The following is a 14,112-nucleotide window of genomic DNA, read 5'->3' as shown; positions in this document are numbered from 1 at the left end:
ATACATATACATATACATATACATATACATATACATATACATATACATATACATATACATATAGTTGTTATTGTTGTTAAGTGCCATCAATTTGTAGATAACTCATAGAGACCCTGTGAATCAAAGACCTGAACACTTGTATAACTTTCATCCTTTCTCCAAGTTCATAGAATTTCCGGAGGCAAGCTATTTTGAAAGTGGATGCCACTCCTGCTTCCAAGCTTGTTTTAATCGGGGAGGTTCACCAAACACTGTCCACCATGGGTAACCATTATCACATTTGACACATCATTGTCATGGTGTTCATCTTCACAGCAACCACAAGCAAATGGACAGACCAGTGCTATACCACTTAGAAGAATTTTTGACCAAAAACAATTAAAAGCAGGATTGAGGGCTGCAGATTACAATCACCCACTTTGGCTTGGTAGCAAAACTTTCTATCCACTAGGCCAACAGAGCTCTTTCAGTGTTGTTGTTGTTAAGTGCCATCGAGTCATAGACAACTCATAGCCACCCTATGAATGAATAACCTGAATACTTGTTTAACCTTCATTGTTTCTCCAAGTTCACAGAGTTTCAGAGGCAAGCTATTTTGGAAGTGGATGTCACTCCTGCTTCCACCCTGTTTTAATCAGGGAGCTCTACCAAACACTCTTTATTTTAAATAATGAGGAAATATAGTTATTGAAGCACCCATGATCCTACCACATTTCTTCTGTTTTCTTTCTTTATTTATTTTTGTTTTGCCTTCTGTAGTTGGTCCCCTGAATCTCCAGTTGATTTCTCTTTGGACTCAGAAATGTGGAAGGTTCTGATGATGAATATTTGTCTTTCACCAAGTGACAAATTTTAAATGACTGCAAACTACTTGGTACTTTTCCCATTAAGAAAGTAAAAACCAAACTCACTGCCAGCCAGTTTTTGTCAACACGTAGTGACCCTGGAGAATAGAGATCATCATCATCATTGTCTCACCAATGGGCATTTTAGGTATGTTCTTGAAAGTCAAATGCTAACACTAACATCTGTTCTCTCTTCAAAATGAAGAAACAAAGGTTCACGGAGTTTCTGTGAATTGCTTGCTGCTGCTGTGTGCCACTGAGTGAATTTGACTTACAGTAACCCTACAAGACAAGGTAGAACTTGCCCTTAGGGTTTCTTAGATGGAAATCTTTACCTCTATCTTTCCAGAAACAAACAACCAGGGCTTTTCTCCTGTGGAGCCACTGATGAGTTCAAACTACCAATCTATTAACTAGTAGCCAAGAACTTAAATATTAATTGCTCTATAATTGCAAATTGGCTATATAATTAATAGAGAGCTCTGGTGGCTTAGTGGTAAGGAGTTACACTCCCAACCAAAAGTTACACAGTTCAAATACACTAGCTGTTCCAGGGCAGAAACATGGACAATCTACTCCTGTGTGATTTAGTGCCTTTGAAAACTCACTGGAGGGTCTCCTGTGATTCAGTTCTGACTTGATGGTACACAACAACAATGCATAATTAATAGTATAAAGAGTTTAGAGTCTAATTTATTTAGGCTTCAAAAATCAGCTCAGAAGATTATATAGTTACCCAGTTAGACATTTATGATATATAGTGACAATGGCAATCTTTTACTATAGAGTGTTAGGCAGTAAATACTTTAGGCCTTGTGGGCCAAACGGGATTCTGTTATATTACTCAATTCTGCTGGTGTAGTGCAAAAGCAGCTGAGAACGTACATGACAAAGACGCTTGGCTGTGCTCCTACTGCAATGAATCACACTTTTTGTTTCATGCCCCATATTCCTACAGAATGGGTTTAATGTACTTAAACTCAGCCCAGTCTTTATTTCAATTCAATTCACTGTCATCCATTCTGAACACTAGCAATCCTCCGAGGCTATGTCTAAACAGGAACCTACTCATTTTATGCCCTCAGGAGTGAACTTGACCAGCCTTTGGGATAAAAGCAAGACTTGCTTAGGACTAAACTAAGGACTTAGCTTGTTGTTGATAATATTGTTACTGAGATTCACAGCAATCCTATGTACAATAGCTCAGAACCCTGATCTATCCTGAGCCCACCTAATTGTCTCTGATACACTTGCCCTCATTACCCCAGTCACTGAGTCAAGTCATCCCTTCAAGGGTCTTCCTCTCTTGTGTTGTCCCTCTACTATCCCAAGCATGGCTGATCCCTCCTTGCAACATGTGCAAAGTATGTCAGAGAAAGCCTCAGAATACTTGTGTCCAAGGAGAAGCATGGTTTCACCTTCTCCTGGACAAACAAGTTTGTTCTCCTAGCAGTCCATGGTATATTCTTTTCTCCAGCACCATAGCTCAAAGGCATCAATTCTCCTTCTATCATCCCTAGTCATTGCCCAGCTTTCTGATGTCATGTCAAATACCATGGCTTGGATCAAGTGCAACATAGCCTGTAGACTGACATTGTTGCTCTTCAGTACCCTGAAGAAGTCCCTGAAAGCAGACTTAGTCTATTTAAAAACTAGACTAGCTTACTCTATTTTAAAAATCTACCAATAGTTAGCTTTTAGCTCTCTTTATTAATAGACATTTTTCTCAAAGAACGTCCTAATTCCTTCACATATTTCAATATAGAAAGTAGATACTTGAAGTTTTAATAAACAAATCTGTCCTTCTTAAGAGAAGTGGCAGAAATGTGTATGTTCTATATTGTATGCAGTCTATTTTTTAATATTTGGGTTTTTTTTCATTTATTATTGCATATTTTCTTCCTATACATTCTATTTTTATAGTCACCGAGATTTAATAGAATTATTGTTACAAGGTAGTTGGGTATGTGAAAAAATGAAGTTCATCTTGAAGATATTGATAAACAAAACAGTTAAATAAATAGAGAAAAAGATGTGAATGTACTTTTCTATTTTCTTTTCCTGTATGCTTTGATTCTGAGAGAAAAGTTTAGAAACTTACAGAAGGTTTTTGATCTTTGACTTCAGAGAGACTTTTAGTGCCTTTAAATTTAATATTCACATAATTCACGAGAGTGTGCCCCTGAAATATTCCTAACTAATAGCTGGTTGACAAAATGAATAATGCTATTAAAAGTGAAATCAGTTATGGCAACTTTATATAAAGTGATGAATCACTGTGCATTGCCAAATCAAGTACTGACTGGAGGCTAAAAAGAATGAAAGGCAAAGATTTCATTAAAAGTGGAAACATTACTGAAAGTAAAATAAAATATTTTGGAATAAATTATACAAGGGTCTGGTAAGCATGTTATGTTTTAAGGCAAAAATCCAATTTCTTACTAAGAAAGAATAAAATAGAAACATGCTCTAATGAATTCTTAAATGAGGATTCTAATGAGCATTCCGAGATAAAAATCACATTGTTACTTTTTACAATTTGTGTTTTTTATTCCTGCCAGACTCCAGGTGCATTTGAATAAAAATGGAGCTATTCAAATTGCCTTAAAAGTTGTATACTTCTTCTTGTTGTTGTTAGATGTCATTGAGTCTTGTACTTATACTCTTTGTACAACAGATCTGAATCCTGTTCTATCCTGTGCCATCTTTAAAATCTCTGACACACTCAATACCATTGTTGTAGTCACTGTGTCAATCTACCTGGTTGAGGATCTCATGCTCCTTTGTCATCCCTCCACCTTCCTAACAAGATGTCCCTCTCCAAGGAATAACATCTCTTAGCAACATACCAAAGTATGTGAGTTAAAGCTTGATCATCTTTGCCTCCAAGGAGCACTCTGGCTCCACCTTCTCCCAAGACATAGCTGTTTGTTCTTTTGGCAGTCCATGGGATATTCGGTACTCTTCTCTAACACCACAGTTGAATGACATCAATTCTTCTACAGTCATCCTTATTCATTGTCCAGCTTGCAGACTGAAAAGACTGTGGCCTGAATTAGGTGTACCTTAGTTCTTAAACTAACTCATTGTTCCTCAATAATTTTTTTTTCTATATTTTATTAATTTTCATAAACATTTACAGAGATTTTGGGTTTCCATTCATTCATAGTTGCACTATTCTCTCTACCCTCCTCCCACCCAGTTTGTTCTTGTCCAAATGCCACAGTGCTTGTCAAAGCCAGTTCTGATTAATCTTCTTTGTCAGTGTGTCCTTTGCCATTCCCTATCACTCCTCCCTGTTCCTCAATAATTTTGAGAGATGTCTGGCTACAGACTTCCCCAATGCAATAATATATCTCCTGATTCGACTGCTAATAACAAGTATACTGACTATAGATCTAATAAGAAAAAGTCAGTGACAGTTTCAATCCTTTTTGCATCTATCATTATGTTGCTTATCAGTCCAGTGGAGAGGATTTTTGTTATAAAATCTCTGTTGATCCAAAATTAACTGGACAAACATCATATTAAAGCTTGAAAGTTAAGTCCCCTTGGAAATGTAAGAAGATGTTTCCTAAAGTTACAGACACTGACAACAGTAATATGGTAGTAAGTTGAATGAGGAGTAACTAAAGTATCTGCTGCTTACTCTAACAAAAGGATTCATTTGTTAAAACATTTTAAAGATAATAAATATTTTACTTCCATAAAATCTTTCCATATCAAATAACTGCAAAGCATGTTATGCGCACAACTGTCAAACAAATATGAAGCATGGAAGTTGTTCCTTTACTTTTGTGTTGCCACCATCATTGGTCAATAATAAACCTAACCATAAAATGCGTTCTGAGAGCAAAGAAAGGTTTTTTTTCTAGTAATACACAAAAACTCGTAGTTGGTGGCACAACCAAAAAGGAATTCAATGAAGTCTAATCAGGATCCAACATCTGAGCCATATTTATGGCAAACAAACGTAGTTAAAATCACTCTTAACGATCTCGTTATATTGTCCATACCATATGGCATTCTTTGGCCCTGTGCATGCAAACTGTGCATGCAAACCTTAACGCCCTGAATTATAAATTTAATTCTCCCTAAATTCATAAGAAGTTTTTGCCCATTCCAACCATTGTGCCTCTTAAAATAAACCTCAAATCCCTAATGAGAAGTTCTAAAATGTTACTACTTGCCTGATGGATTTACTCCTGCTATGCTATTAAATCTCAATAGCTTTAATACATGTTAACAGATAGTTGCAGAATAGGTGAGGATTAGGTTCTAAACTCAGAAGCAAGTGAAGCAAATTAAATGCACATAAATTGCTATAGATCCATCTCCAGCTTTATTTTGTAAGGGCTGTGGCTTTCTCACTCAGGACCATAAGTAAAGGGTCTATCTGCTATTTACTAGGAAGGTCTGGGGGCTTAGCGGTAAGGAGTTGCACTGGCAACCCAAAGGCATATAGCTCAAATCCACCAGCTGCTCCTTGGGAGAAAGATGGAGAATCTCCTCCCATATGATTTACTGCTTCTAAAAGGATGTTGCTGGAGGGTCTGTTAAGAGTCAATTCCAACTCCATAGACTGTAACAACAACCACTTACTGGCTCTATTCAATGAGAGAACTTCTCCTTGACCCTAAAAATAATAAAAGTTCTTTCTGCTGAGGTGGAACCAACTCATAGCTGACCCTTCACAGTGATTTTAGAGTTTTTAAATCTTAAGGAAGGAGATAGTCCTTCCTTCTCTTTCAGAGTGGCCCGTAGATTCAAACCACCAGAGAAGTGTGGGCTTCCAGGTAGCAGTGCAGCTCTCTATAGGCTACACCACCACCCTAGCTCCCTTTTTGTTAACTTAGTGACCATGTAATAATCTATTCAGAACTTATTACTCTTGAACTATGTAAAAGTTATCAGTAAATTAATTTCAAATCAAATATATGCTCAACAGATTACAAAGAATATACAGATCATCAATATGGTTCTGGTATTATATACAAGTTCCACAAAAAGATGTTTTAGAGTGACAGGCAGAGCTCAAGTTAGCCCATGATGGTACAGTGGAATATGCCATTTTTATCATCTTGGTTCTGGATCAGCACCAATGTTCATGATTCTGTGATCCTAATTTGTCAAAATAAGTTGAGAGTATGGCATTAGTCACAAAAATGACAAGCTTCTGGTTTAATTAATCATATCACAAAGTTCCCAGCCAAACTAGGATCCCTACTTGGAGCACGCACTCATCTCACTCTCTTTCACGACTGGAGTGCAAGAGAAGCTGTTTTATTTCAAATTTTCAGTTTATTTCAATGAAGGAGAATACTATTTGGAACACATGTAAGCAGTTTAAGACTGAGTGAAGAATTATTAGGTACATAGTAACTGGGACTGAAAATAAGATAGATAAGAAAACGAGAATGAATGCTAAGTGTTAATGGTAAGATACAATATAGATGGAGACCAGAAGAAAAATATTTATGTATCTGGAGCCATTTCTAAACTACACAGTATAATGTACTGAAAAAAAAAAGACTTTTAAAATTAACTTTTACATAATTTATTTTAAATTAATGAATTAGTTTGTCCATCTAGCATGCAAATTTGCTTTCCAAATTTTTATTTTATCCTAAAAGCCTAATATTTTTAGCATGCTGAGGACACTTAATAAGCATTAAATAAAATTACATAAAGGAATTACTTTTATGGAAAACATTTTCTTAAATGTTTAGAGTAGCAAGGGTCATTCAAAAGCAACACTATTTGTTCCAATTATTTTGAGGAAATTTGACAGCATAAGCAAGAGAAAATTACATTTATACAGCTTTTACTTTTATTCAGTCAGTATTTGGCAAAAATTATAGATCTCTGTTATGTATAAAAACATATCAATGTTGTAGCTAAGCATTCTTGTAATAATGACTTTAAAGAACTTGTTGGAGGGAATCTTTAGTGTTAGGATTTACTCAGAAAATCTCCTGATTCCCACTAATAAGCTCAAACAGATCCAAAACATTTTCCCAGATGCCACCCCTTGAGGAACACTGATTTACTATCCGTTATTGTGTTAAATGTCTTTCCTTTCAAGTGTTAAAGACGCCTTTGGATTTTAGCAGTTTTAAAACTACTCTATAGAAACAATTTGAGATCATGTAAGTACGGAATTCTCTCTTTGCCATAAACATCCGAAGACTGTTAACTTTCAGTCACCAAACACTAACTACTACACTTTCATCTGTGACCTGTTAATCTGTGTTGTGGTTTAACTATCATCACCTTTCAGACATGTCTTGTAACAAAATGAAGGGGAAAGCTAATTTATTTCCTTATGGGCTCAAATACAAAACCACATCTGATTCACTGTTGTGATAATGTCATTAGTTATCCTGTTATTCCTTATCAGTTGCTCATATTCAATGAAAGACCAAGGCAGGAGCCTGAAGTTGTAGGATATTGGCTTGTTTCTCTCCTTCACCTAAGCACAGACATTTAAACTGACATTTCTGAATAACAAAACGATCAAGTGAAAACAATCATTGTTGAAAAAAATAAATTGGTATATCAATAGCTTTATCTTTGGTCTGTTATGCAGAGCAAAGGAGTTTATAATCATGAAAATACCTGGTCAACTATAAAGTAATACAGAACTTGGACTGTAAATTTCACAAGGGTGGTGGCAATAATCTGTTTTCTTCACTAATTAGCCCAAGGATCTAAAACAGAACTTGATATATGAAATACAGTAAGTAAAAATGAGTGAAATATATAACCAACTAACTTTTTTTTAAGCTTCCATTGAATGAGTCCAAACATAAGGTACCTCCATCAGGTTTCTGAGGCTGACTGCCCCAAAGCAGCTGATGAATTCAAACCACCAGCCCTCTAATTAGCAGCTAGGTATGTTATAACTTACATCACTAGGGCTCTTTGGTATCTTAATAATGGGTACTGAAAAAATAGTGGAACAAATGCATACAGTAGCAGAAATCTCAGCATAAAATATATACATGTGTATTAAATGTATAAATATATAAAACTAGTGAGTTTTCAGAGGCAGTAAACCACGTGGGAGGAGACTGCCCATTCTTTTCCTACAGAGCAACTGGTGGATTTGAACTGTGTGCCTTTGAGATTACAACACAGCTTCTTATCCCTAGGCCACCAGACCTCCCTGTGTACAAATACATACTGTAGTATGAATCCTTGTATTAAACGTCTCTGTATTTTACCAATACATTAAAAAGCAACTCATTTATTGGTCTGGGGTTTTCTTATCTATCTTATTCAACAGTTAAATGGATACACTTAACAATTTAAGGTTAAAGAATAATTGGTAGTCGACCATGATGAAATAATGAAAAATCACAATTTGTGAATTCCAGCCAAGTTAATATCTGAAAGATGTATGTTCATTGATCATTCAGAGAGGCTTAGTGGGATCTCTCTGACAACAGTAACATTTTTTTCCTAAATAAAATTTTTATCTTACACCGGTTTACTTACTGTTGTAACCTTTTTTTTTCATAATCACTTCAGATCATTAATCACTATTTCATCCTCGTGTAATTTCCAGGTGATACATAAAGTTGTTGGCACTCATTATAACTTCATAATTATACAACATTATGAAAGAATTCCCACATTTGATGATTCAGAACTATCATTCTCAGTTAAACTACAAAAATAAATTAGTGTAAATGATATTTGTAAGCAGAATATTTGTGGGTACAAATTTATATTATTTGAGTATTCTGTAGATATTTTTCTAGTCTCAAATATTACATGCAACTCTAAACACAATTTTACTAAAAGTAAAAATATTGTTCAAATAAAAATTGGAAACTATAAGAATATTAATTCTTTAATGAAGATTGACTAAATATTTAGCAAAATAGATGCTTAAAATATATCAAAGGGTAACATATTTTAAATCAGCTTAATTTTCAAGAAATCACCTTTAATTTGGACACTTTAAGTGTACAAGAATCAGTATGTCCTTGAGAACAAAAACACTGTAGTTAGAAAGTCCTTTACCCATTAATTGCAATCTTTTGGATTAGATTATCAGGCATATGAATTCTTTTTAAAGGTTGAGAAACAGTGGCACTTTATTTGTGTTTCATTTACTTTAATATAATCTGTAACATCTACAAAGATAAAAGTCCAGTAACTTTCCAATAATGAATAGTCAATCATAATCAGGAACCACTTAAAAATTATTAAAAAATAACTTCAATGAGCATAATGCTCACCAAAGGTTAGGCAAATTGACAAATGCTCTTTAAAATGTTATTTTTGAAAGGCATTAATTATTTACTAACTCTTTTCTACTTGACCATGTTTTATATAGTTTATAAGGGCACAAAAGAACAGCAGTATTCCTAATACTTCCAAAAGACCTAAGTCCAAATTTCCAAGACACGAAAAATTTCCCTTGATCCTATATTCTTTCTGTCAGTGTACAAAAGGCTTTCTTGAATTTAGACTTAACACTATTTGGATGAGGTCGCTGTTCTTGTAATTAAATTCTGTTTGTTCCATGCTGTTAGCAACTATTCAAAAATAAAAGAGCAGGGCAGGTTCTAAACATGTTAACTTCTTTTAAACTCATTAGCAATAAATTTGATCCAGCAGTTTGCTGAGACAATCTGCTAAAAAAGTGTTTTAGACAACTTAACCCATTGGGACAAAGAGAATGAATTAAAATCGTCTGAGGACACAGAAAGAAAATTAATAATAATAATAAGAAGAAGGATAACCAGAGTGGATCTCAGTCCCTGAGATCAACAGCCCAACTGCATCAACCTTTTTTTCATTGCCAACTGCGGCAAGCTTTCCATAAACTTTGGATAAACTAGATTGTCTGTGTTTTTCTTCTCCGTCCTTCTGGTCAGGTTACAAATATATAATTATAACAAACTCAAACTGTCCTTTTCTGTCCCCATTTATTTAAAATCCCCTCGGTGTACCACCTATTCTGCTGCCAATTCAATCGTTTCAGCTGAATAGTTAGAAAAAGTGTGTCGTGATTTCTTTGCACCTTAAGGTCTCCAAAATATAAGCCATGGGGGGGGGGGGGAATAAAAACTTTGCGCAACTCTCTTTTGGAAGATCTTTGTGCGCGTTCTTGAATGGCCCAGACACTGGCAACAGTTTTTGAGAGGCCCCCAACGTGGGCTACGCTTAAGTTCTTCCCAAGAACTTTCGAGGGAGCTGGTTCGGGCGCGGCCTTGGAGAGAAGAGCTGTCCTACTGGGCAACGCTGAGTTTGGGAAATACATGAAATTGGCCCAAACAACCCAGAGAGCTCAAGTCTGAGGCTGCCCTTTCAGGCCGAAACAACAGGATGGCACCAGAAGGTCCCTATAAAGATCAGAAAGGCAAGGTAGGCGTATGTTTGTTGGAGGCAATATTTTAAACAGGGAGGCAGACAGGTACGGGACAGGGGAGGAAGAATCACAAGAACTAGTGGACCCTCTTCAGTCCCGAAGTAGCACCTGCACTAGATGCCCTAGGTCCAGATGCCCTAGGAGCCCGCTGAAGAGCCTGTGCATAGGCGCCCAGCCCTAGGAGCCGCCCTACTAAAGGATGGATGCCAGGTGCTCAGATCAGGCAGGGAGCTGGCTCACCTGGGGCTGAAGGATGAAAGGTACAGTCTCGGTCTGCGGGAGCCCGGCCCGACAGCCTGGCGCCTTCCGCTGAGGGGCCAAGGACTTGAAAAGCCCACCGCGAGCCGTAGGGCGCCCCGGCGGGGTTCACTTGCTCCACCGCAGGGCACAGCTTGAGGGGAACAGGACTGGCAGGCAGGGTCCGGACCTGCGCGGCGGCCACGGCAACCGCTGGGCTGTGGGGCAGGAGCGGCTGCAATCCCGGCGGCGGGGCGCCCCCGGCCCGCAGCAAGTTCTCGATCAGGAAACTTTTGCCCAGGTTGCCAAAGCCCGGCGCTGCGGGCAGGTTCAGGAGAGCAGAGGAAGACACCACGTCCCAGTAGGCTCCAGCGTGGGCGGCCACGGCGCTGGGGAGCATAGTGCGCGTCCCCCTCTCGCTCGCGCTCCCCGCACCAGGGCGGTGCGCTGACTCCGGCCGACGCCTTCCGCAGGGCTGAGGGCGCGCTGAACCCAGAGGGGAGGCGAGGGCCAGAAGGTGCCAGGAGGCTTGGGATTTATATATGTATATATCTTTTTTTTTTTTCTTTAGCCTAGGAGGAGTGATGATGGTAGGAAGGGAAGCTGTGCGTTTCTCTGGTTTGCGTGGTGTCTCTGGAGACGCCTAGGGAGTCTCTTGCTTTCTAGGCAGATCTAAACTGGATTTTTTTTTTCTCTCTCTGAGAGGCTAGAAGGTGTGTCCAGCCCATCCATTCATGTCACCCGGTCCACAGAGTGATAGACGCTGCTAACAATGGGAGCATTCCGAGGGTCTGTGTTTTGGAAAGGGGAGGGGACTGGGCAGGAGGTGGGTGTGGAAACGTGGGCGCTATGCGCTCACCCTCTCCTAGGCATCTGGAAGAGCCGCCACCCCCCCCCCCCCCCCCCACCCCCGGGGAGCACTCTGGGTCTGGGACCGGCCTGTTGAGCAGTCCAGGCAGGCGTCACCCCTTCAGGAACCAAAGGAGGTTAAATGAAGTCTGGAGAGCCTTGAAGGGTTCTTCTCATCAGAGGGACTTAATAGTTTTTAATCAAGAGAAGGGGGAGCTTGGAAATTGCTTACATGTCAAAAGGCAAATGGTTGGGTCCAAAATCCAAGAATTTAAAAAAAGCACCACGAAGCTCTTCTAGCCTCTATGGTTGGTTACACCTCCACAGAGAAATGGGGCAGAAAGCAATGTGAGTTAGGATTACAGATGATTTTTTTTTTTCCTGGAAATTTGAGTATCTTTCGGCTTATTATTAACTGTTTACTAAATGGACACTGGACAGAAGCAGAGGGAAAGTGTAATCCTTTAAAAGTACTTCCTTTGGGAAACTATCAATAGAGTGTTAAAAGTGACTTTGTCTTTTAACACTTCCGTTACAACTTTCCTCTCCAAATTTAGATTTATTTAGAAGTATTTTTTTTTAAGAAGAAATTTGCTAATTTTGAAGCCAACCTGTCATCCTGAGAAAGACTTGATGGCTGGCTTCAATTTCCTTAAATGTTGCCTAGTGTTGCCAGACTTGTGAAGAATAAATACTTTCAGATGCAATCAATTTAGTTCTTAAAATTACTGTTTTAAGAAACGAGTAGAAGTTTACAAGGCAGTTTACAGGTATTCCGTTCAACCATTCATACATATTTTGTTTTATGGACTTCGTTACAATCCCCATATCGTCCCACCATCTCTCTTTGTTTCCTTGCACCCTTTTATCCGTTCTCTTTCTACCGTCTGAGTCTTGTCCTTGTGCGAATTCTGCCCTTGTGATCCTGTGTGGTTGATTGTTGTAAAGGCTGAGGATTTCTCTAATGTTAATGTTTACCTTGTAGATCTTCAATTGATTGACTACAAGTTGTGTCACAGGGGTGAATTCAGAGCCAGGATCAAAAGTTAACTAGAGGTCTTAATCTTGGTGGTTCCACCAATCTCCTCAGACCAGTAACTCAGGACTTAAATGTGATATTTTATTATACATTTATCTCTCACTCTACTCAGGACCTTCCATGGAAATCCTTTTCAGAACGGTCAACAATGGTGGTTGGTCACCATCTATTTGTTTTAGTGTTATGAAAGTTGAAGATCATGAGGTCTCTCTGGTGCTAAAGCCTAATTGTTTCCAAATGCCTTTCATTTTATTCACTCTTCTTTGGTTCAGACAGAGAGAAATCAATGAGTACATCTTAGATGCCTCCGAACAAGGTTTCAAGTTCCCAGTTTACTTCTCATGGGATAGATTACATTTCAACATCAAGAAAACAAAAATTCTCACCACTAGACTGATGAGTAACATCATTTAAATGGGGAAAAGCTTGATACTGTCTATGATTTCATCTTACTTGGATCCATAATCAATAAACTCGGTACCAGCAGTCAGGAGATCAGGAGACATGTTGCACTGGGAAAGTCTGTAGTCAAGAAGGACCTTTCCAAATTCCTAAGGAGCAAAGATGTTAGTTTGAGAACTGAGGTACATTTTATTCAGACCATGGTCTTTTCAATCCCCTGCTATGCTGCTGAAAGTTGGACGATAAATAAGGATGACAGAAGTGGGGAGGTAATGCCTTTGAGTTGGGGTGTTAAAGAAGATTACTGAAGCCCTCATGCACTGCCAAAAGAACAAACAGCTATATCATAGGGAAGGTGTAGCTAGAGTGCTTATCAGAGGCATGTTTGGCAAAGCTTTGTCTCACATACTTTGAGCAGGTCGCTAGGAGAAGGAATGAGGCTATCCATTCCTTGGAGAAGGACTTGCTGACTGTTGCAGTCAGCTTGAGTGTGTCAGAGGTTGTGAGTTGGCACAGGGAAGGACAGGGTTCAGATCTGTTGTTTATAGGGTCACTATGCTAGATTTGATGGCACCTAAAAACAACAAATGTGAAGTGTAGAACATTGTCATTGTGGACTATGTTATATGCATTTATTTTGACTGTGATCTTAATAATTTCATGTTGCTCACCTCCACAATCAACACTCTTAGCACCAGCAGTCAGGAGATCAAAAGACACATTGCATTGGGCAAGTCTGTTGTCAGGGACCTCTCCAAACTGTTAAAGAGCAATGATGTCAGTCTAGGAGCTAAGGTGCACCTGATCCAGGCCATGATCTTTACAATCATTGCTATGCATCAGAGAGATGTATGATGACTAAGGATGACAGAATAATTGATGCCTTTGAGACATGCTGCTGGAGAAGAGTATTAAACATACCATGGACCACCAAGAAAACAAGTCTGTTTTGAAGAAGGTAAAAACCAAGCTTCTCCTTGGAAGCAAGGAAGTTGGGAACAGAGAAGAAGAATCAGTAGTTGGAAAACATGGACTTGGTGACAAATGAAGCTGGAGATAGAATGATTGAATTTTGCACAATCAATGACTTATTCATTGCAAATAAGTTTTATAAGAAACATAAATGCAGGTTATACACATGGATCTCACCTGATGGTATGCATAGGAATCAGATCGATTACATCTGTGGAAAAAAACTGCTGGAGAAGCTCAGTATCAGCTGTGATAACTAGCCAGGTGCTGATTGTGGAACAGACCACCAACTGCTCATATGCAAGTTCAAGCTGAAGCTGAGGAAAATTAAACCAAATCCACAGGAGCCAAATATGACTTTGAGTTCATCCCATCTGAATTTC

At 38.5% G+C, this 14,112-nt stretch overlaps 1 protein-coding gene across 1 annotated transcript in view; it reads right to left on the bottom strand.

The window, feature by feature from the left end:
* The window catches only part of DBX2 (developing brain homeobox 2), a 55,236-nt gene extending 44,369 nt beyond the window's left edge, over positions 1–10,867 (bottom strand). The window contains exon 1 of the mRNA XM_006888178.1: positions 10,471–10,867. Within this exon, the coding sequence (XP_006888240.1) occupies positions 10,471–10,867 (397 nt within the window). The remainder of the gene's footprint in view (positions 1–10,470) is intronic.
* Between the last annotated feature and the right edge of the window lie 3,245 nt (positions 10,868–14,112).

The sequence above is a fragment of the Elephantulus edwardii genome, unplaced genomic scaffold (assembly GCF_000299155.1).
Source record: "Elephantulus edwardii isolate Elephantulus edwardi_28Jun2011 unplaced genomic scaffold, EleEdw1.0 scaffold00065, whole genome shotgun sequence".
Taxonomy (NCBI): domain Eukaryota; kingdom Metazoa; phylum Chordata; class Mammalia; order Macroscelidea; family Macroscelididae; genus Elephantulus; species Elephantulus edwardii.
The sequence above is the reverse complement of the archived record's forward strand: the minus strand, read 5'-3'. Positions and strand labels throughout refer to the sequence as shown.